This window comes from Emys orbicularis, chromosome 2 (assembly GCF_028017835.1).
Source record: "Emys orbicularis isolate rEmyOrb1 chromosome 2, rEmyOrb1.hap1, whole genome shotgun sequence".
NCBI classification, from domain to species: domain Eukaryota; kingdom Metazoa; phylum Chordata; order Testudines; family Emydidae; genus Emys; species Emys orbicularis.
The window spans coordinates 222,876,314-222,901,671 of record NC_088684.1 but is presented as its reverse complement, the minus strand read 5'-3'; the positions used below and the strand labels follow the sequence as shown (position 1 = coordinate 222,901,671).

Sequence of the window (25,358 nt, the reverse complement as noted above, 5' to 3'; positions counted from 1 at the left end):
AAAAGTCATCAATAAAAGCCACCAATAAAATAAATGGCATAAATCATAAATAATTATGTATGTTAGGAATGAGGTGCATACAACATTACACTCAGTCACTGATTGGATTTATTGTGTGGTGAGACCTAATCCAACAGTACCCCATCTTATTTATATTTCTGATTTAGTGCTGATGCCGTTAAATAGTTTGGTTTCCGTTTCCTGCAAGTTAGTTTTTCTGTTTATCCAGATGCTGTTTATTTTTGGTTTTCACTGGGATGTTAATTTTATGCTACATTCTCATTTTGTTCCTGTTTTCTTTGTTTTTCATAAACATATAGCATTTCTCTTGAAGATTTTGTCACTGATTTAAAAGACTGTATTCCAGGTTGTCCATTAGTTTCTATGCCTGTTAGGAGCAGAATGGCTTTATGTTGTATGTACACCAATTAATTCATATGACTTGCATACCTCCTTTTTTTCCAATTATGCTGTCATACTTGGGACGTAGAGCATCTTGTTCATATTTTCAGCTGCACTATCAAACCATTGTCTTGTCTTTGGGGAGTTCTAAATGCCATGTTCTGCCAAGAATTTCTCATCTGGGGCTGGTGATGAGCTAATAAATGTAACAATAACTGTGGCAAGTGTATCGAGGGTATATGGGTAATAGGGATGTTACTCTTGGGACTGCTGTTCTGGCAAGAGAAGCTAAAGTGTTCAGGTTTGATTTCAGGAATGTTAAATAGTGTTGCACCTGGGACCTGATCTGCACTGATGCTATCATTTTATTCTTGCTGTCGTATTTGTGTATATCTTTTGATTGTAATATCACCTATGTAGAGAGTGTGTCTGTGTCATACATATAACACAAAATATGTTAAAAGAATTTTAAGTTACAAAGACAAAAGTTAGCAAATGTCAGAATTAAGTTGCCCGTGCTACCTTAATTCTGTCCCCTTGTGAATATGCATTATGATAGTATATGATTGTTAAGGCTGCTTCCCCACTTTGAACTTTAGGGTACAAATGTGGGGGCCTGCATGAAGACTTCTAAGCTTAACTACCAGCTTAGATCTGGTCCGCTGCCACCATTCCCAAAGCTAATTCCCTTCCCTGGGAAGCCTTGAGAAACCTTTCACCAATTCCCTGGTGAATACAGATCCAAACCTCTTGGATCTTAAGACAAGGAGAAATTAACCATCCCCCCTCCTTCCTTCCACCAACTCCTGGTGAATACAGATCCAACCCCCTTGGATCTAAACACAAGGAAAAAATCAATCAGGTTCTTAAAAAGAAGGCTTTTAATTAAAATCATCTCTGTAAAATCAGTATGGAAAATAACTTTACAGGGTAATCAAACTTAAAGAGCTCAGAGGACCACCCTCTAGTCTCAGGTTCAAAGTACAGCAAACAAAGATAAACACTCTAGTAAAAGGTACATTTACAAGTTGAGAAAACAAAGGAAAACTAACACGCCTTGCCTGGCTGTTTACTTACAAGTTTGAAATATGAGAGACTTGTTTAGAAAGATGTGGAGAACCTGGATTGATGTCTGGTCCCTCTCAGTCCCAAGAGCGAACAACCCCCAAAACAAAAAGCACAAACAAAAGCCTTTCTCCCCCCAAGATTTGAAAGTATCTTGTCCCCTTATTGGTCCTTTGGGTCAGGTGTCAGCCAGGTTACCCGAGCTTCTTAACCCTTTACAGGTAAAAGGATTTTGGAGTCTCTGGCCAGGAGGGATTTTATAGTACTGTACACAGGAGAGCTGTTACCCTTCCCTTTATAGTTATGACAATGATCATGTAATTAAAGACTGTTTTTTTCCCCACAGGGTACCTGCCTCATTTCATGGGTCTGTTAGCATTTGAGATTTACTTCTGGTCCCAGTGTACTCCATGGTCCTGCTGTCCAGCCTGTCTCTCTGCTCCCTATCTCCGCTCCTCATGGAGGCAAGAAGAGCAGAGGGGCGAAGGAGGCAGTGTGAGAATGGAATTACATGGTGGAGACCTGTTCCAATGCCATACTCCCTATAGGTTCCCTGCCATATATGCGGCTGGTAGGCTGGATGGGCAGTCTTTTTCCAGGCTGCTCATGCAAACTTCAGCCAGCCACTTGATCCTCCTCATCACCTCTACTTAGCCTTCAGAAGGGAGTCCTGACCTGACAGATCTGAGCAACTCCATCAGCCTAGGACAGTGGTTCCCAAACTTTAACAACCTGTGAACCCCTTTCACTAAAATGTCAAGTCTCGCAAATCCCCTCCTAAAAATGAATATTTCCAGGGATTGTCTCCTTTACCTGAGTATAAATTATAAAAGCAGTGATCTTGGAAATATAAAATTTGTTTTTAATGACATGCTTATTACACACTATTATTAATGATTATTTATCATTACAGTATTTTTATTACATTATGAAAACGGCAACACTCTTCCAAGATCTCACTTTTGTACATAAGAAAGGCCGTACTGGGTCAGACCAAAGGTCCATCTAGCCCAGTATCCTGTCTACCGACAGTGGCCAATGCCAGGGGCCCCAGAGGGAGTGGACCAACAGGCAATGATCAAGTAATCTCTCTCTTGCCATCCATCTCCACCCTCTGACAGAGTCTAGGGACACCATTCCTTACCCATCCTGGCTAATAGCCATTAATGGACTTAACCACCATGAATTTATCCAGTTCTCTTTTAAACTCTGTTATAGTCCTAGCCTTCACAACCGCCTCAGATAAGGAGTTCCACAAGTTGACTGTGCGCTGCATGAAGAAGAACTTCCTTTTATTTGTTTTAAACCTGCTGCCTATTAATTTCATTTGATGACCCCTAGTTCTTGTATTATGGGAATAAGTAAATAACTTTTCCTTATTCACTTTCTCCATATCACTCATGATTTTATATACCTCTATCATATCCCCCCTTAGTCTCCTCTTTTCCAAGCTGAAGAGTCCTAGCCTCTTTAATCTCTCCTCATATGGGACCCGTTCCAAACCCCTAATCATTTTAGTTGCCCTTTTCTGAACCTTTTCTAGTGCCAGTATATCTTTTTTGAGATGAGGAGACCACATCTGTACGCAGTATTCGAGATGAGGGCGTACCATCGATTTATATAAGGGCAATAATATATTCTCAGTCTTATTCTCTATCCCCTTTTTAATGATTCCTAACATCCTTGTATCACTTTGAATAAGCCTGTTATAAGACAAGGCTCCTATGTTTCATCAAAGAGTATCAGATGTGAAACAGCATGAAGGTATTTAAGAAGCCAACTCAAAGAGTTCCTCCTACACAAGCATTCAGGTCTTGAGCAGTCCAGGCAAACAACGCACGTTACAACAAAGCTTAAACTTGTTCTTCATAATTATTTTAAAAACAATACTAGCTGCCTATTTTAAAAACAGCAAAAACTATCCATCTCCCTTTCCAATTCTTATAAGGAGTCTTGAAGTTTAAATCTCCTCAGCGTGATAGATATGCTTGCTTTGATCTGCTTAGCTCTTGGAAGTCCAGGGGGTCCAGGCTGCTGGCCCCGTGCTGCCCGGGGTCCCTAGGGACAGCTCTGTCCGCCATTAGGGAATTTTTTCCCGAGAACCCCCTGTAACATTTTGCGAGCCCCCAGGGGTTCACGAACCCCAGTTTGGGAACCACTGGCCTAGGACAGCTGTTGATGAACCTGATCAGATAGGACTACTCACAGTAGTAACCATTATGCTGTGTAGTAAGTGTTTGCAGGATGAGGCCCTTAATTATTGCCTCACTATTAATAAGAAGCAAATAGAGAATGGCTTCAGCTCTGGCAGTTCTCTACTCTCTGGATCATAAAGTTGTCTTCTTAGAATCTTCTTTGAAGTATGTTTGGCTGTATTAGTTATTAAGCAGCTACCTGGGTATTTAAAATCCCCATAATTAACAAAAATATGGCACTTTGCCTTGTCTGCCTTTCCTTTTCTTTCCAAGTGTTATAGTATTGCTGAAACTGATTTCTGACTTACTGCAGTATAGCCATTGTGGATTACTGTACTAGCAAACATGCTTGTCAGTATTCTTATAATCCAGTACTGCCATATTGCAAGAACACATGAGCCCCAAAGCAAAATGTAAGATAACAAATTCAGCCAGTGAAAAAGGTGAAAATTGACTTCGAGGTGATGATAGAATGGTGAGAAGTTAGAGCTTCAGAAATTTTCCCTGGTGTTGTCATCCTTGTACTCTATCTTAATTTGAATTGATGTGAATATAGGATAGAGAAATCTCAAAATCTGTAACTTTTTAAATACAAAGATATATACTACCATCGGCTTTAAGAAAATCCTAAATATACTGCTGTATAGAGCAACTGCACTAACCAGACTGTTTAAAATTGTTGTTTAATTAGGATTTCAGGGTTTTCATGTCAGATTTACTGTTAAGAACATAAGGATGGCCATACTGGGTGAGACCAAGGGTCCATCCAGCCCAGCATCCTGTCTGCCGACAGTGGCCAATGCCAGGTGCCCCGGAGGGAGTGAACCTAACAGGTAATGATCAAGTGATCTATCTCCTGCCATCCATCTCCACCCTCTGACAAACAGAGGCTAGGGACACCATTCCTTAACCATTCTGGCTAATAGCCATTAATGGACTTAACCTCCATGAATTTATCTAGTTCTCTTTTAAACCCTGTTATAGTCCTAGCCTTCACCACCTCCTCAGGCAAGGAGTTCCAAAGGTTGACTGTGTGCTGTGTGAAGAAGAACTTCCTTTTATTTGTTTAAACCTGCTGCCCATTAATTTCATTTGATGGCCCCTAGTTCTTGTATTATGGGAACAAGTAAATAACTTTTCCTTATTCACTTTCTCCACTCCACTCATGATTTTATATACCTCTATCATATTCCCCCCTTAGTCTCCTCTTTTCCAAGCTAAAAAGTCGTAGCCTCTTTAATCTCTCCTCATTATGGGACCCATTCCAAACCCCTAATCATTTTAGTTGCCCTTCTCTAAACCTTTTTTAATGCCAGCATATCTTTTTTGAGATGAGGAGACCTCGTCTGTACGCAGTGTTCAAGATGTGGGCGTACCATCGATTTATATAAGGGCAATAAGATATTCTCTGTCTTATTCTCTATCCCTTTTTTAATGATTCCTAACATCCTGTTTGCTTTTTTGACTGCTGCTGCACACTGCGTAGACGTCTTCAGAGAACTATCCACGATGACTCCAAGATCTCTTTCCTGATTAGTTGTAGCTAAATTAGTCCCCATCATATTGTATGTATAGTTGGTGTTATTTTTGTTCGTTTTGTTTTTATATTTTTAGGTAATGAAATCATCAAAATTTCATTAGTAAAGAGCAAGCTACTTAGGAGCCCAATCCTGCAAACATTTATATACAAGTGGGCCCTCTGAACTCCATAGGATTACTCACATGCCTAAAGTTGCTCACTTAGTAAGTGTCTGCAGATTCAGATCCTAAGATCCCAGTTCTGCAATGACCTCTTCACAGGTAGACCTCTGTACTCAATGGAGCCCCACCACCTTCAGAGGGACTGCGGGTAGAGTTCACTGCAGAATTGGGGTTAAAGGCCCCAGCCTTGCAACCAATAGCGCTTGGGAGGACCTTTGCACTCACATGGAGCCCTTCTGAATTCAGTGTGGCTCTCTGTGGGTACACTAATCCTCCCACAGGCTGTAGGATTGGGACCGTGGTGTGTCAATTGTGTATTGAACTAGTGTTCAAACATAAATGATTTTTAATCATTATCTATTGTAGGGGTGAAAAAAATCCTAACTTTAGAAATGTCATCTTCATATTCCGTATCTTTAAGAAATCTGTGTAATCTAGTCAACATTATTCATTTAAAAAATCTCTTGTACCCCATTTTTCGCAATATTAATTACTATCAGGAGCAGAGATTTTTTAATACAACAATTTACATGTTTTTAAATCATGACTTGTGTGTGTGTGTGTGTGTGTGTGTATATATACATGTGTGTATATATACACATACATACATATACAAATTACATGAAAATTATAATTTCATAACACCATCGTGCAGTTCCCCTCCAATGTTTTAAAACAATTAAACATGGTAAATTCTCCAACATAAGATCTGACACACAAATTGGTAATTTTAAGACTATAGGCATAAAATAGTAAGCAGGAGATAAAAATTTTGGAGGAACGCATTATTTCCCTGGAGGGATACTCATTCTTGTACATTCAAAAACACTGTAATGAGAATATTAAAAGAAATCTGAGTTCTTTGGTAGCTTTAAAATCCCCTTCCCCAAATTTAAATAATGCAGATTATGTGTTTTAATAAAAATAGAACAGGAAGGAAGTACCCACTAGTACATCTGTATTTAACGTACTATCAATTTAACAATAAACCATGTATTAAAAGATTTTTAACTAGAACATAGCAGTGGTTAAAAAAACAACAAACAAAGCTCTGGGCTGAAACTTAATATTGAGTCTTATGATTCAGGAATTATTTTAACTGAGTCAATTTTCAAATTATGTAAAAGCAAAAATTTATCTAAAAAGCTTGTGTAAATCAGCTAAAAATGGAATAATTTTAACTTAAAGTAATTACTATATTTCATAATTTAATCATTTAAAATGATGTATATACTACACCTCTACCCCGATATAACGCTGTCCTCGGGAGCTAAAAAATCTTACTGCATTATAGGTGAAACCGCGTTATATCGAACTTGCTTTTATCCGCCGGAGTGTGCAGCCCGCCCCCCTGAGTACTACTTTACCGCGTTATATCTGAATTCGTGTTATATCGGGTCGCGTTATAGCGGGATAGAGGTATATGTATTCTTATATATAAAATATGACACACACACACACACACACACACACACACACGTGTCAATTAAGGGAAATGGCATGGGAGGAAGATGAAGGCAAGCCCTTCCTCCCAGCTTTATAATCGAGTTTAAAATGTGATGCGTGTTTGTGGGGAATTTTTCCATTTTTGTTTGTAACATACAAGTAAGCAGGAAAATGAATCTTATTTCTTTTAATGCAGATGTTTTTAAAGTCTGTCACTTTGTAATTAACCTGTTTAGCATGCTTTGATCCTTGGATGGCTGCAAGAATTGGTTGAAGTGCAGCTTGTCCTCCGGAAAACTAGCTACTGGCAGATGTACATCTTGGATGCCAGCTGATAGGAAGCAGGGAATGGAAAGGTGTGGAAACAGTGTCACTTACCTTTGTGCTACAGTATTGCCAAGCCCAGGCATTCAGCGATCCTGACCCAGGTCCCAAAAAAATAATGAAATTGACATAAAAACAGATTTTTTTAATACAAATAACGGTGGGTTTCTTTATTGCCCTTATTGCTTTTTGAACATTTTAGAGTTCATGTTATCAAGCTTTTCTCTGCAACCCAAATATTAAAAACTTACTTATTTTTAAAAAATGAAAGCTGAAATTCGTACATCATCAAATGAGTCCAGGAACTGGGGCTTCAAGAAAAGCCTCAAATATTAAGACTCAGGATAAAATCATGAGAGTTGACAACACTAGCATTCTCTTTCCTCGTTCCTCTTACCATGATACAAAGTTATCTAAAATATTCAAAACACCTCTCTGGTCCTCTTGTTTCCTCCTAGAGATTAATTGACTTAGTTTTCTCCATTCTGTTTATCTTTGTCAGCCATTTTTGGCTGATGCTGTGAACTCTAAGTTTCATTGTGAGTGAGAGAGAAATCAGTATTGTTAGAATTTCCCCCCTCTTTCTTTCTTCCTTCCTCCCCCCCACCACTTTTACTTTTTGATACTCCAGTAATGAGGACCATATAAATACTTGCATAGACAGATCAATATTTTCTTCTCATTTGTCCTTTATAGGAGCAAAGGAAAGAAAGATGTGAGGTTACTTAAACAGCAGCCCATGAAGCCAGTTTTAACTAAACAGGAAGAAGACGACAATTAACAGGATGTATTTCCAATAACACACCACCTCTTTCACCCCCAAAACCCTGCCAGCTGGAGGTTGATAAGAAAGGCAGTGGTAGGTTGGGAGGCCATCAGCAAGGTCCAGGGACCACACCCTGGTGAGTTGCTCCAATGCAACCACAGCAGCCATGAAATGGGGGAGGGTATTGATGTTTATTAGGATGCTGTTCTTATAGGGTCTTCATTGTCATAACAGCCTTTGGCTAATAGTAGTTGTCTACTAAATGTGACAGTCCCCTTTACTTCAGCTGCTAGAAGCAAAAAGAAGCTTTTTTTGTCTCTTCTTCCCCCCTCAAGAGCCTCCTGATTATTGCAAAGATCCCCTCTACAGTATTCTTTCCTTTGTAGCTTCCTGGCTTCTGTGAGGAGGGAGGATGGGAGATGTTACCAGTACTCCATGTTTTGTGAATTCCATGTGGTTTCTATTCTTCTCTAGAATTTAGTCCTGATACTCTGGTTCTTGTTGATGTATCTATTTCCTGTCTCTCCCCCCCCTTCATAAAAATAATGAAAATCGTTAAACCAAATGGCCATGGCTCTTTGCCATCCAAGGCAATAAATAATTTTTGCAGCTGAGGCTTTTAATCAACCACAGAAGATTATTATAAATGTTGTCTTGTGCATATGACAAGAGAACCGTTTCAAGCAATGAGATTTGACAAAACCGACGGCTTTTCTTTTGTGAAGAAAGTTATGTGCCTGCTTAGGTGTTTTGCTGAATAAAGTTAGGCCCTGATTCAGCAGTATATCTGCTTCCCCCCTCTAGAATTAAAGGAAGGGAATCCCTTCCTTTAATTCCTTACATTGTATTCTCTTCCAGTCTAGGCTATAGTTTCTGTGTCTCCTTTCTCCCCGCTACACATTCACTTTATTTTTCTTTGTCTCCCTTCTTTTGTTTACCTCTTTACTTTTATGCCCTTGCTCTCTCCTCTCTCTTTCTCTTACCATCTCTCTACTTCTCCAGTGAAGAAGTAGTACTTGGTTACTCTGTTGAAAGGAGCCAACACAGTTTCCCTCAGGGGAACGGTGCCACTCACCTGTTTTTGAAGCTCTGGTATTAGTTTTCTTAATTTCTGAGTACGTATGGTTAGATTGCTGCAGTTTGTTTCATTTACACTATTGTGGGATTTCCCATGTCCCTTTGCAAAGGAAACATAACACAAAACAATAATATGTTGTCATAACATAGTTATGAACGGACTGTTCTGTAATGAACTTGTTAGAATAAAAAGTGATGTCTGGCTCTCAGTGCTGAACAGTAAACTCGCAGAATAGTGAGCGTTTTCTTTGGGAAGGTGTAATACTGTTGGAAATGGCAAAAGGCACTGCGGACTTAACAGCATGGCTTGTGACTCTACTTTCAGGTATCCCCTTATGAAGTCCTGCATTTCATACATGGCAGCAGTTGTTACTGACTTTCTGGATGTTAATGGTCTTCTGAGTAGACAAGGCTTAGAGAGAGAGAGGCTACAGTGTGGGGGAAGAGGTGAAAGGAGTGGAAATGAAGTAATCTCAGAGGGCATAACCTTTTTGATGGTAAAGCTCACTGTAGTTATTGCTGGCTATTCTGTGTGGTAGATTGTGATCTTGGTCACAAGTTATCTTTTTATTGTATTTGTCAGACTCGAAGTGGAAAAACTATTTACATTATATATCAAGTGAATATTTTTTCCAAGCATTGTTCAACTGATTTTTATTTTCTTAACTGCTATCTTACTTGATACTAAAGTGGTTAGTGTTGCCTTTTGGTCACTAACTTCTCTAGAAGTGCATACTGTATCACACATTGGGGCAGATCCTCAACTGGTGTAAATTATCATAGTTGATTTAGGACACCTTATACCAGCTGAAGATCTGCCCCAATAGGTTTACTGTGTTGGAGGGTGTACTGTATAATGGGGTAGAACTGGAGACAGCGGTCTGTGTTGTATGTCTAGCTCTGCCACTGACTTGCTGCATGACATTTGCAAAGTTACTGAATGCCTGGTTTGAAGATGCTGCTGGGGCTTAGGAATGAGATAGGCAGCTGTGTCCATGCCCACTGTCAGAAACATAGGCACTTAGGGGACTTTTAACAGTGGAAATTTGGACACCTCAGGACTTTAGGCACTTCTATGGTTAGGTGGCAGATGAGTGGAGGTTTGAGGATCTCAGTGTTGGATTTAGGTGCCTAAAGTGGTAATTACACATGTAGGTCCTTTTGCGGATATAGCCCTGTCTATTTACTAGAGTCACGTAACCGTAAAATTCCAATACAGAGTGACAAGGGATACAGCTGGGGAAATAGTCAAAATTGTGCACATGTCAATTTACTGAGAAGGACTTGTTGATCAGTGTTGTCCCAACTTTCATTTCCTGTTCAAAGAAAACAACTTCATTTTCTAATAGAACAAAGAGCTAAGTATTATGGCATAATGTGAGTAAGATTGGAGTTCATAACATGAACAAATTTTATTCTTTTGAGTAAAAACAGTTTTTCAAGTTTAATAGTTATGACAATCTTTTCTCTTAGACCCTGTCACAAAATATGAATTAGGTGTGTTCTCTCAGATACTTTAAACTGCCACCTTTTCTACCTTTATACTCTAACTTAGGCCATCCTTGGTATACACGCAATTTGAGCACCAAAACTAAATTGGTTTAGAAACTAGTTTAGGTAAATCAATGCAACCCCTTGGTGCAGACACTCTAATTATGGGTTAAGAGTCTCCAGATCTAAGGCTATGTCTACACTACCGCAGTAAGTCGACCTACGGTACGCAACTCCAGCTATGTGAATAACATAGCTGGAGTCGATGTACTGTAGGTCGAGTTACCGCGGGGTCTATACCGCAGGGGGTTGACAGGAGAAACTCTCCTGTCGACTTATTTTACTCTTCTCTGGGGTGGATTTGATTTAAGTCAAATTGATTTAAATCATGATTTAAATCAATAGTCAGGAAGACTCGATTTAATAATGGATTTCTACATAAAAGTGCATTCTTGTTGGTTGTTATAATCTTAATACATATTCTTCACAACTCAGATGTAGCTTTCATTTTTAGAAGATACACACTATCCATTTTTAAAGTGATTTATTTTGAAAACTTTTCAGATTAGTTTTACAGCTATATCAGAAAATGAATGATTGTTTGGTTATTTCATTTACCAAAGTTAATTGAAGCAGATATTTATGAGGTCATTGGGAGGTGAACTATCTCCAATTGAACAGGTTAATTATTAATATTTGGAGGATTTTCTTGCCATGCTGTATTAGGAGGAGAACATCACCAGACAGACATTTAAATTGTTGTATTTAACTAAAACAACGTTATTTATTCTGGACGTTTTTCTTTAACAGTAAACATATAATATTTTAACAAAATAAGCATATGAATTTTTGAATTTAGTTAAACATTCAAGTTTTCTAAAATCAGGTTTGTTTTTGTTAGAATTGTTTTTAACTAAAATAGTTAAATGAAATAGTTAAAAAAAAAAAAACCAAAAATTAAATTGACTGTTCAGCCAGGTCAACATGAGAAATGTAAAATATTGGCTTCTGCAGCTAACTCAGTCATCTTCACCTTCATTTTCCTGTTTGTTCATAATCTGGAAAAGAAAAACAAGCTTTCCTACTTTTTCAGGTCCCAAACGATTTCTCAATTTGGAATGAATTAGTCCAAAGGAAGAAATTATTCTTTCTACACCGGCAGAAGAAGCTACTGCTGTTAAAAGTGAGATTATCACTTCAACAGTCTCTGAATCTAAGTGCTTAAGTGACTTCCACCAGTTCATTGGTGTGACTTCCTTTAAAACATCATCAGCAAACATATTTCTTGAATGGTTCACCCTTAGCTCTGAAGTTTATTAAGGAGGGATGATTGCTGGATGTCCATGTCATAGCCAACTCCTCTTCTTCAGCAGTTAAGGTTTGATCCTGGTACCGAGTATTGAGAATATTTGCAAGAAAATGAGCTGGAGATAGTGCTTGTCCCATTCGTTTTTTTAATGCTTGTAATTTAACTCTATCATTGCATATTTCTCTTTTTAAGATCTCACTCAGTTCCTTCCACATTTCAACAGCATCAGCAATAAAACAGCAATTTCCCTACATTTTGTTCAAGGCTACAGAAATAGGCTTCAGGGTACTCAGCACGTGTTCAACATTTCTCTTAGGCCTGGTCCACACTACCCCCCCACTTCGGACTAAGGTACGCAAATTCAGCTACGTTAATAACGTAGCTGAATTCGAAGTACCTTAGTCCGAACTTACCGCGGGTCCAGACGCTGCAGGCAGGCTCCCCCGTCGATGCCGCGTACTCCTCTCGCCGAGCTGGAGTACCGGCGTCGACGGCGAGCACTTCCGGGATCGATTTATCGCGTCTAGACAAGACGCGATAAATCGATCCCAGAACATAGATTGCCTGCCGTCGGACCTGGAGGTAAGTGTAGACGTACCCTTAAGCCCAATGTTGAGGACTTTGGCTGTGACAGTGCCATCTATTTTTTCACGATTTTGTTCACAAACTGTCATCAGATTAGGCCAGTTCTTGATATAGTGCTCAAAACTGTCCACTACTGAGTTCCATTGCATTGTGGAGAGTTAACTTGGTTCCTCCCACTATTTTCAGAGGAGCTGCTGCAAAGTGGTTGTTATGGAAGTATTTTGCAGTTTCAACATTGGCCTTTATTTCTGGAACACTGAAGTCTTTGGCTAGGAGGTGCATCAAATGAGCACTGCAACCATATGTTATTAGCTTGGGACTCTCTTCTAAATAATTTCTTCTCATCTTGGATACATTTGCAGCATTGTCTGTAGTACGCAGCTTGGTCAGACGTTTTAATTTTTTTTCACAGTTTGTTATAGCTTTTACTGCTACTTCTTGTAAGTATTCTCCTGTGTGTGCATTTCCTAATGTATCAATTGTTTCTGTAAGGAAGACATTCCGTTCTTCTGTTGTCACACAAGCACATACAACAGGATCATTGTGGACATTGCTCCACCCAGCAAGACTCAGGTTAACAATTTCACCCTCTAGACCTTTTGCACACTGCTCAATTTCTCTTTCATACACTTTATCCAGCAGTTTGCCTGCGACATCTGCTCTGTTGGATGAACTGTATCCTGGCCTTAATGACTGAACCATGTTAATGAAGTGTGGGTTCTCAATCATACGGAAAGGAGAGTTTGTTGCATAAACAAACTGGGCAATTTTTTCATCATTTTTTGTAAGTGGCTGGTTCTTATCACAATCTTATCTATGGTTGTTTCTGGATGATGGAGATTTTTTTTCTCCTTTTGCTACAGGTGATATCCTGTGGCTATGTGACATACATGATGTGACTGAAACACTATCATTGGCAGATAACTCTGAAACTATAGAAAATGATGGTGATCTTGAAGGTGGATAGTCTTCAGAGTCCTGTATGTTGAGGATGGATTCTCCTAAACAAAATAAGTCAATGCAGTTATTTAATTATTATTACCATACTGCTCATTGAATATTACTCATTGCATTCTTTGCACTCACTGATCTTCCTCTTACAATTTCACCTTTAAAGTAGGTGTACTGAGTGTACTACTTTAAAGGTGAAATTGTAAGAGGAAGATCTGCCTATTTCAGCTATTTATTTTTATCACAACTGCATCTAAAATGATAGTACCATAGAGTAACAACTATATTTTTTGCTCAAACATGAGAATTCAAGAATAGTCTAGAAGGAAGACAGGCAGTCCTTAAGAAAGAAGTATGAAATAAAAAAGTTTACCAACCTGAAGATCCTGCATGTTCAGACATGTTCCTTTCATCATCTTCAGCGCAGCTTTCTCCTGAGAAGGAACACTTCTCATGATGCTGTTTCATTCGTGCAACCAGGCCTTGCATTTCTTTGTTGCACTGTTTGCGTTTTGCACGCATGCCTGTCTTACACACAGGTAGAGGAACTTCATTAAAATATTCCCAAACTGGGTCTCTCTTACGGCCTGCTGCCATTATAAGTTTTCCCTTCTAATGAGAGAATGGTATGGTAGATCTCAAATCAATGAAGGCTACACTCGGAAAGACCTCAAGACTTCTGGAATATGCTGCTCAAACAGTTTCACTTTTGTTTCTGCTGCCTGTCCCTCCCTTCTCACATTGATCTCCACACTTCTCCTTGTCCAGATCTATTCAGCCCCCAACAATCTTCTATTCATTGAACTTTTTGAAACTTTACAGTTTTAGAGAGAGGTAAGGGATTGACTCTGTGTACACAAATTTGCAGAGGGACAATAGGGTTGAGGTCTGTTATTTCTCACCTCTATATTTTATTGTATGTATGTATGTATTTAAAAACATTTTTGCTGTTAACAAGCATAATATCTCTGGAGACACAAATCCATAGTTTGAGAACTGCAAAACAAAGCATCTCTGATGGTATCTTCCAGACTGAGCACTGAGTCCCATTGGGTAGATAGAAAGATTGACCTAAATAATCTATACAGAAGCCCCTCGAACCCCATAAGATTGGGTCCCTAATCCATGAACTATTGGAACTCATTTACAAAACTTTTTTTAAACATTACATGAATATATTGTCTCATACTATAGAATTAGAATTTATAACCCCTATTCCATGATGAGATATCTTTGAGCTATAATGTGTCTTACTTAAAACTATCTTCAGATAGGTTTTTTCCTCAAAAAGCATTTTTTATTTAAAAAATCCGATTTAAAATAAAAACAATTTTTTTTTAATCATTGATTTTTATCCACTCTGCTCTTCTCGTCGGGGGGTAGAGTACAGGGGTCGACTGGAGAGCGATCTGCTACTGATTTGGCAGGTCTTCACTTGACCCGCTAAATTGATCACCGGTGGATCGATCTCGGAGTGTTGATCCCGGCTGTAGTGTAGATGTAGCCTAGGGGACTGCCTGGTCTACAGATTTATTTAAATGAGTGCTCAAATTGTATATAGGTAAGGCCTTAGGCTTTTATTGGAGAGAGCACAGACAAGTGATTTAACTGTCTTTGTGCAATGTTGATGGAACTTAAAAATATGGAAACTGCAGTTTAACGTCAGGTTGACTTTGAAATTAATGACACCAAGAGAACAAGTTGTGTAATCGAGAAGAGACAAACCCTAACAGAACGAAGGACTGTTATGTAGGGATCATGTCCTGAAAAGGAGGGCGAATAACACTAACATATCCGTCATTTAGTTGGTACATTTCGTAGTCAGTTAATATACAGCAGCTATGTTTATTGGTTTGTCCTATGTCTTTGGCTTAATAACTCAAGTCTGTGTGTGTGTGTGTGTGTGTTTACTGTAGTTCTATTTAAAGGTTGAATCTATAGTTTTTTAGTGATTCTTTGATCTCACGTGATAATGATTTTAGGATTTTCCTTTTCCTCTTTTCATTCATATGCAGCATACACTGTATAATTGTGGTCACTGTATTAAAGTTATAGAGTTTGAATGTAGTACGTAACAAGAATTTGTAACAATTAATTTGATTGCTGGCAATTCAAAAATACTAAGTGGAGCAAAGCCAGGTAACATAAGTGGCCCTTAGTGGTCATTATCTCCTCCATGTTTGCTGCTGTGTTTAATTTAATTTGGGGAATCATAATTAGACCATTTAGCTTTCCTATGGCCTATAGAAAAAAGGGAGTTTTTTATTTGTTTGGGTTTTTTAAAGGGGAGGGACAGGGAGAGAGAGAAAAGACTTAGAAAGCTGAGAGGGAATACTTGTTCTCCTAGGGTGAAAGCTTGGAGCTATTGATGTCTGTAGAAGTTTTCCCATAGTGCTTGAAGTTACAGATTTTACTCAAATTTGAGACACTGGGCCTTGATTCTCCATTGCTTTGCATTTGTATAGTTATTTACAACTGTACAAAGCGAGTATTAAACACTATCAAATCAGAGTTAGTACCATTCTCAGCACTAACTGACTTGGTAATATTTTTTTGAAAAAGATGCTGAACAGGGCTGTGTTGCTTCATGTACACTTTATCCAGCAGCCAAATGTTACATTGATAGATTTTGATTGGTTGAGCCTTGTCTACACATGAAAGTTAATTGGAATAATATGACATGTGAATTAATAGCAAATTAACTATTCATGATTAATTCCATGAGTGGATGCTCCTATTCCAGAATAAGAGTGCCTTATACTGAATTAGCTTAATCCACTTCCAAAGTGGAGTAGTTAATCAACAATAGGTATTCCAGAATAACTTCCCATGTAGACAAGACCAATATGATTTCTCATGGTGCCTAAATATCACTTTTGTACTGAGTAACATTATAAATAGTCTCTATATAGAATAATAAGGCTGGTATATGAAACAAAGTTAAAATTGAGAATATTGATTTAGCTAAAATATTAGCTGTAATGATGATCTTTGTCATGAAAACTAGAACATAAACTCAAATCAAAATAAGGGGTTTTCACTTCCCTCTTCACCTCTGTAGAAGGTTGTTTTGGGGGTTGTTTTTATGCCTGCCCTAGAACTCCAAGGTAAGAGTGCTTTGTGAGCAAAAGGATAACTGTCTTTATCTTTGATTCTGTATATTGCTATATTATAATCCTCTGTTTCATTGCCAGATTCCCACAGTAATATCACAGATTCAGTACTCTGTAACCGCATGGTGTTAGCAAACTTCAAGAGATGGTGAGATAGGAATGAGAGGGGAGCTTTTGACAAATGTTGATCTCTGTATTGCCCTTTAATCTACAAGGATTCTGTCTGAGAAGTAAATTAGTTGATATTTGAAAATCTGTATAATATAATATTTGATCAAGGATGCCTATTCTTGAATACCTCATTATTTCACTTCTTTTTCACTTATATATTCTAAATCAGATACACTCACTTGGAGTATGAGCACATCTGGGAAGTATAACAGTGTAATGTGAGTTTTACTGTTCTGGTGTTCTGAAAAATAATCTATGCAGACTGAGAACTGTGCATTTAAGGAGACAGACTATGATGGTCTGTAGAACCATGGTGGACAGTAGGCTTTTCTTGACAAATCTCTTTCACTTAGTCACTCAAAGATTGAAAAGTGTATCTCTGCTTGTTAGATGAGTGCTAATGTCTTTTTCAATTTGGGGATGAAAAGGAGTATAGTATTACTAAATGGTGTATGTTGAATTAATCATGGTCCGAAATGCTATTTTTACTTGGAGATCTGAATTTCATCATCAAAGAGAGTCAAATGAGAATTGGGACAGTATTTTAAACATTGAGTTCCGGTCATTCGTATTTATTCCTGTTGATTAAATTAATCCAAAAAAGGAGATTTTAGGTTAAGCAATCTTTTTAGAAAACTAATATCATTAGAAGAGTAAACACAGTAAATTGAAACACAGTTTAAAGTTGTGTGTATGTTACATTTCTCCACTCTCAATGACCCTGAGTGAAAAATCCACAGAATATATACAATGATGAAGTATGGAAGTAAATGTAGAAAATAATGTTCTGTTTCAATTTACTAACTTTTTTCTGAACTACTATGCAGTTTATCTCCAGACCATATTGATAAGCTAGCTAATAAGAAATAGACACCAGCCTTACCAGCAGTTGTTTCTGGTTCCTTATGTACAGTAAATAATACCAAAACAAAAAAAGTTCAGATAATATTCATATTTCTATCTGATATAACTTTGTATCTTTTATGATAATCAGACTTGCTTGCCTCTTGATTTTAATAGCTTCATGTGCTTCTCCTACCTCACTATTCTTTTGATTGTTTGTGCCAGATTTAGTGTGTCATCTATAAACAGTGTTATGTTGTTTCTGCAAATAGAAATTTGGCTTTCCTTGAAACATAGCAATGTTTTTGCTCTCTTGCAGAGGAACCTGAGCTGAGACATGTAGAAAAAGATGTGTTAATTCCAAAAATGATGAGAGACAAGGCCAGAGAGCTATGTTCAGATAAAGTGCAAGGTAAGATTCAAATATTTATCAGAAGACCTGACTTCAATTCTTCACCTCAGTCAAATAGTCAGTGAATTATCATGTATGATTTGCTTCTCATCCATTTGCTGTGAGACCCCTATTGTAGCTTACAAAATGTCAAGACTGGCTTTAGTTGATTTACAATATAAACTCTTTACCAACATAATGTAGTTAGAAGGCACTTGGATAGAAGCTGAGTTAGGCTGAGGGAAATCTTTCCAAGCCTTTGTCTGGAGGGTGTGATGGAAGAGGAAAACAACAGCAATAGCTTCCCCAAAACAATCTCTTCAGTGTTCCTTTAGTGAAAGTGGAATTCCCACATGTAATCACTTTACAAGGGGGCTTCCCGGCTGTAATATTACATACCTCTGTTTAAAAGAATGTTTCTTGCAGATGTTCTCTGCTTTCCATGTGCCTTGGAAAAATTAAGTTTTGACAGATGGGAGAGAGAGATGAATATTTTCTCGTGCTAACAGTTGGATTTATTTTTCTATGACAAACATTTTTGGGTGGTAATACTGGCTAATAGTTATAAAGCAAATTTTTCTAGCTATTTCTTTTGCTAAATATTTTGGAGTTGATTAATTTTCTCTTCCAGGAATTGTAAGGAATTGCGTGGGACATAGTCAACAAGTCTGTCCAAATTTAACTGGGATATATCCCAGTGGCAGACCTGTACTATAAGTAGTAGTTAAGAATCAGGAAGCCTGAGCTTGGAACGTTTTTGTGAACTGTCTGAATGATAGCCTAGTTTACCTCCAGCTAAGTAGAGAAAGTCACTATGAGAAAGACAAGAGCAAGCAGATCTTCAGTGAGAAAAGACTTTCTTTATGGGAGCCTGTGAAGGGACACTCCCTCATCCTGGTATGAAAGAGGCTAACAAGCTCCTCTGGGCCTGTTCCATGCTAACGAGACACACCTGCAAAGCTTGCTTCGCCTGGAGGGGAAGGAACTTAAAAGGGGGAAGCTTACCACCAGAAGGGGCAGTGAACAGTAAGAAGGGAGTGCTGGCAACAGAGGGAGTCCAGTTGAGGAGGGGACAACCGTGAGATGCACCGCTGCTGAAGCTGCCCTGACTGATAGCAATATGTGGCCCCAGGAAGAGGGGTAAAAGGTGATCCCCATGAAGGGGCAATAGACTACGTGAGACTGAGCCCTTAGAACTGATTCTCGAGGGGCTGCCTGAGAGGCTGGTTCTTGTTCCAGCCAGACATTCCCCTCTTGCAAAGGGAAGGGAAGAACAGGAGCCAAACGCCGGCTTGTGTGGGTAGCCCGTAGAGAGATTCTGCAAAGGCTGCTAACTGGGGGATAAACGACGGACAGTGAGACCCGTGAGGGAGGGGGTCCAGGGAGCCTGCCCTCCACAGAGCCTGAGCATAGCTCTGATATACAGTACATCTGGCATGAGTGCTCATGGTGTGTGAGAGAGAGAGAATAGATCCGAACAGAGAGAGCTCACTGTCTGTCATCAAGTTCTATAACAAGAAGGAATTGACTAGGAGGAGACCCAAAGAAGAATTCATTCTGCAAGGAGCCCTGGGAACCCATGAGTTAGAGAAAGATTACACACAACTTATCCAACTATGCTGGTGGAGAAGTAGCCTGGTCTGATTAAGGGGACAGAAGTAAACATTAGAATATAATAAATGAATAGGGTAATGGATATCTAAAAAACAAAAACAAAAAAACCTCCAAAGCATGCACAGCCACTCTCTCAGTAGATAGGATATGCAAGAAAATGAACTCTGAGAACCTGCACTAGTGCTACAAAGATATGGACACATCAGGGGAAATACAGCATTGCTTTAGGACATGGAGGATCATGGCAGAGGATATGTGGCCACTCTTGGAATAATAGTCTTCTCTGGAGTCCAGTTGATCAAAACAGGACAATACTTTCTGAAGTGATATCCCTTTTAAAGTAAAGAGGTTCCTTTAATGGAGCATGTCAGCTGTGAAAAAACAGTTGAGAAAAGGAAAGGAACTGGCACAGGCCTCTCACCTCTGTCAGTTTGGCCAAACACCTAACCTGAGGAGCTACTCTGTATGTATTTTGGAATTACAGGGAAAAGGGGAGGGATGCTCTAAGAAATGCAAGAAGAACCCAAGTTCTGCGAACAAGAGAGGAACTGAGAGTGCCAAAGGGAAATGGGATCATGTAATGGGTAGGTTCCAAATCTGCCACGATTTATCTTTAGAAATGAAGAAAAGTGTCACAGAAAGAGAAAGTGAGAGTTCAAAGTAAAAACTTTCCAAACTCTGTTAAAGTATGATTGATGATACCCTCACATTACGCAAATATAGTAATTCAGTATGTTTGTGATATGAGTTTTTTAGGGTTATGTTTCACTCATGAACTAGTTGTCATGGGGTGATTTTTAATATGCTCTTGCCAAAGAGGGATATCAAGAATATTTCAGATAGGAGCTGCTTTGCATTGTTTTCTTTTAGTTAATCTTGAGTGTTGGGGATAAACCAGAGAAACGATGATTTTGTAGAATTTGCTCTATGTAAAATAAGGCAAAGCTTCAATTACAAATAGGACCCTTCCCCCCCAGTATAGATTCAGAGCCCCTGTAGTACATCCAGCAGCTCCTCCTTTACTTTCTTTCCTTTATAAGTCAAAAAATAAAATGCTAGAAGAGGTGTATTTTCATTCTCATCGATAAGCAAAATAAATATAATCTATTTTAAATTAATAGTTTCTGTGGGGGACTAGTTTTTGTTTTTAATTCCATTGTGAAATTAGTTCTTGGACAGAAGTATGCCTAAGGAGAGGTGCTAATCAGAGTAAATAGTACTCCTTGTAATAAAAAAGAAAGCATAAGCTCTATTTGAACAGAAATTGTATCATCAAGCACTCAAAAGTCCTCATGTATGTATTAGAGAGACAAGGTGGGTGAGGTAGTATATTTTATTGGACCAGCTTCTGTTGGTGAGCGAGAGAAGCTTACACAGATCTGTTCTTCACATCTGGGAAACTTACTCAGAGTATCACAGCTAAATACATCTTGATCTGAATCACAGTTAAACTGATACCCCATTATGGGGTTATCAGGCATAATGTTGTTGGAGTTGCCATCTTTTGAGTGAGAGAAAAAACAAGGTCCTGATCAGGACCGGTGCAAGGATATTTTACGCCCTAGGCGAAACTTCCATCTTGCGCCTCTTCCCCCTCCCTTGCACATCGGTTCATTGAGGGGCAAATCCCAATGAGCCTTTATAGATCCCAGGGGCCAGCCATGCCCAGGGGCTGCTTCCCAGACCAGGTTCCCCCCTCCCTGCCCCCTGAACTCCCCTGGAGGGTGCACAGACCCCCCTCCCCCCCCCGCCCTGAGTCCACTCACTGGCTTTGCCAGGCTTGGGACGCTGCAGCAGCTCGACAGGGAGGAGCCCCCTTCTGGAGGCACCGGAGAGCCAGAGCGTCCCGCTTGTGGCGGCGGCGAGCCCCAGCCATGGAGGAGCTGGCGTGGCGCAGGGGGGCAGCAGCCCTGCAAAGGTGTCGGCGCCGCTAGCAGGGAGCAGCCGTGCCTGCCCCTCCTGCCCAGGCTGCGGCCCGGCGCGCCCCCCCCCCCCTCCCTGGGGGGTTCCTGCAGACTGCAGCGGCTGCATGCGGGCGCCGGCCCCCATGCACCCCCCGGTTCCCCCCTCGCCGTCCTTGGGCACTGCGGCTCCAGGGCGTGTGAGCCGCCACCGGAGCACGGGGCCCTGAGCCTTCTCCGGGAGGGGCAGCGGCGGCTCACATGCCCGGGAGCCGCAGAACCCGAGCATGGTGAGGGAGGATCCGGGGGGCGCCCCCCCGGGCTGCGGCCTGGCGCCCCCCCCCGGGGGGCTCCTGCACTGGACGCATGCGGGCGGTGGCCCCCGTGCGTCCCCCAGCTCCCCCCTCGCTGCGCTCAGGTTCTGCGGCTCCCGGGAGTGTGAGCCACCGCCGGGAGCCGCAGAGCCCAAGCGCAGCGAGGGGGAAGCTGGGGGGCGCACGAGGGCCGCTGCCTGCATGCATCTGCTGCAGCCTGCAGGAGCCCCAGGGGGGGCGGGGGGAGGGCGGACCGCAGCCTGGGCAGGAGGGGCGGGGAGTGCAGCTGCTCCCTGCTAGCGGCGCCGCCGCCTTTGCAGGGCTGCTGCCCCCCTGCGCCGCGCCGGCACCTCCATGGCTGGGGCTCGCCACCCCCGCAAGCCAACGCTCTGGCTCTCCGGTGCCTCCGGAAGGCGACTCCTCCCTACCGAGCCAGGGCGCTTTTTGGCGCCCTAGGCAAGCGCCTAGTTCGCCTAGTGGGTGCACCGGCCCTAGTCCTGATTGCATTTGTAGTTTAACAACTTTTTGTAAGAGTGGTGGCATCTCACCTGGCCATGTTTTAATTTGATTAATTACTTTTGTCTATCCAAATGTGTCTCTCACAAACAGAAGTTGGTCCAATAAAAGATACTACCTCACCTACCTTGTCTCTCTAATATCCTGGGACTGTCACAGCTACTGACACAGCTACGACTACACTGCATATCTAAATTTCTGGCATTGAAGAGTTTGGCATTGCTAACACTGTTTTGACTGCTGTGTATCTCTCCAGAGCTGGCTACATTTCAATGGTGGGTTAAAGTGATCCCTATATATAACTGAAAAGAAGGTTCCTGGTGAAAGGTGCTGTATGAATTAATAAGTAATACTGTTGAAAAACTATTTTACAGCTAAGATGTTCTGACTGTCTGAAATATACATAGGTACGTTCTCTGAACCTGGTCACTAATGGTACACTCTAGTGACCAATGTGAAAAATCTCAAAATGACTTCTGTGGTCAGTAAAAAGTGTATAATTAGAAAGAGCAACTGTAGATACATATGGCTGAATAAACTCTTAAAAACACTTGACAGTGCTATCAAAGAAGAGTTAGGAAAGTGTTGCTGGCAAAGGGCATTTCCTAATTCCCCTCCCCCAATTTCCCTATTAGCCCTCCTCTGCCCAGGGCCCATATTGATACTCAGTGAAGATGATGGGATGCAACACTACTGCAGGCTTCCCTACAGTAGAGCATGGCCAGTGTCAACCATAGTTTTAGTTATATGCACTTACTCAACAGTCCTGTCACTGGGATAATTTCTGTCCCTCTAGGGGCCACCTGCTCCAGACCATGACCCTTGCACCTGACATATCAAGACCCACAAAAGGAGAGCAGTTCCTAAGCTTGGACAACACTGGTGCTGTATATTTAAATGCCCAAGGACACCTTAAGTAGCACTTACTTCCATATAAATAAGTGGCTTATTATGTTCTCTTACAAGAAATGTAGATTAAAAAAATGTGTGAAATACTTAGTAGATCTTAGCTTGATGCTATTCACTGGCATTGCTCATTCTCTTTTGTAATAAAGAGGACCAAGTTCCATTAATCAATGCAAACACTCTCCAGGTGTTGGGACAAATTAACCTGTTGGTTCCTGCAGTCAGGGTTCTGAAGCACAGCTGACATTGGTTGGTTGGTCCATGACTGACAGCACCAAGAGTTTTATGATACATTTGCCCAATAGCTAGCATGTTTGCAATTTTATTGATCCTGTTTCTCTTGGGAAAATTAAAGCTATATAATGACTTTAAAGTTAAGGAATACACTATCCATTATCATAAATGGAATTTGCTCACCTGCCTTGTGTAATTTTGAAAATGTATTGTTGTATAATCATTAAAATAGAAATGTTGGAACTATTCAGGATTTAGATTATTCAGTAAACTGAGTAACTTGCGTTGCAACATCAGACATTGAGGCTGATAAAAATAAAAATATCTAGTTAATTATTTAATGAAAACTGAGCCAGCTGACATTGCCACTTTTTGATTATGCAGCTAGAGCTCTTTTTCCCTCTCTCGTTTTTTTTTTCTTTTTCTTTTTTTTTTAATCTGAAGTTGCTCATTTGTGTTTTTGACTGGTTGGAAGACACATAATTGAGATTTGAATGCAAAGTCTGGTTGGATAAATTAGACAAATCATGGATTATATGATTGGTATAGCCTTCCATGTGAAGGTGAAAAGAGTATGCTGCCTTATTATCTGCAGTCTGATTTTTGTGAGAAAAGAAAATCAATATAATTTGAGAACTTCATTTCAATCCAGCAACAAAGCTGCAGGTAGAGAGAGGGAGAAAATCTTTATCCTCTGCTGCTCTATTTATTATCCAGAATATTAAAGTGCCTGTATTATAATAATGTTTAAAGTGGCCATTCTGTTTATATATGTAGTTACCGTGAATGGTATTGTACGTATTGTGTTGGAGTTTTATGTGTATAATTGAGATTCATTTTGATTATGTTAGTAGTGTCTAGTCTTATTTTGTGAGTCGTTATAAATTAGCTTTTTTCTCTGAACATTGTTATTGAGAATACAATGCTGAATCTTTATACTATCATTTTATGCAGAATAGTTTCTATTTTAGAAATACTGAGTCAGCCCCATATACTTCCAATGAGCATTTACTCTCATCCCATTTAACTATGTGAATTAACACAACCTCTAGAGGGATTATCGTTATTGAGTTTTGTTCCAACAAGCTAGGCAAACAGAACAGCTATATGTAAATTACAATTTGAAGAAATTGGACCTAGTTCTGTTGATTTACTTCTGATGCTTTTAGGCCTAGCTCGGTTTAACTAATTAAGAAATTTTCAAGGAAATATGAGAGTATATTATTCATTAATGAAAATTTAGATAGTCTAACTAAATGATAGGACTTTCATGAAGACTTGTATAAAACATAATTTAGGGAGGGAACTTTTCCTATTTGATTTCTCTTGTCATTTCAACCCAGCTGGTCACAAGAAATGGGTCAGGCTGCTAGCTTCACCACCGCAACTTAGGTTGTTTTTTTGGGGTGGGAGGAGAAAGGTGGGGGAATGGAACAGCTTTTACCAGGACAAAGAGAAATGAAATCACTTTCAATGAAAGAAAGAGGCCTCATTATAGCCACCAACAGCAGTTATTGACAGCTACACTTCCTATTAACAAGGAGCATTTAAGAGTTTGGCTGTTGGATCTTTGGACTTGATCTAATTTGCTAGCATTAATTAGTTTCTTTTGAGCACAGACACTTGGTGTTCACAGCTATAGATTTGGAGGACTAATTAGGACAGAAAATTGAACAGAATGGGGTAAGGCATTAACCTTCAGCCATTACCAGCTGGGGCTCTGATAAAGACCACAGAGTCCAAATGCTCCCTATTCATGCAAAGAGTACCCTAATGAATATCAATTTCAGCCAGGTTGCTGTATTCCTACCAGGACTGTCTTCATTTTGATTCTTTTACCTTCTATCATATTTTAATTATCTATACCTAATTATCTGAACTGATAGTTTAATGCCCATAGATGACACATTTGATGTCAGATTATTTACATTCCATTTATTAAATCTTTCATTTGGGCTTTCTTAAGAAGTTGATCTTGGATTATATTTAAGAATCAGAATCTTACATAATTTTCTCCCTACACAACATACATGCTGTAAGTTT

General features: G+C 39.8%; 1 protein-coding gene across 2 annotated transcripts in view; it reads left to right on the top strand.

The window, feature by feature from the left end:
* The window catches only part of CMC1 (C-X9-C motif containing 1), a 65,502-nt gene that overhangs the window by 2,786 nt on the left and 37,358 nt on the right, over window positions 1-25,358 (top strand). The window contains exon 2 of one of the 2 annotated variants that reach the window (XM_065398831.1): window positions 17,759-17,851. In XM_065398831.1, the coding sequence (XP_065254903.1) occupies window positions 17,759-17,851 (93 nt within the window). Of the gene's footprint in view, window positions 1-17,758; window positions 17,852-23,842; window positions 23,982-25,358 lie in introns of those variants that run through there. The other variant, XM_065398830.1, reaches the window with a different exon arrangement.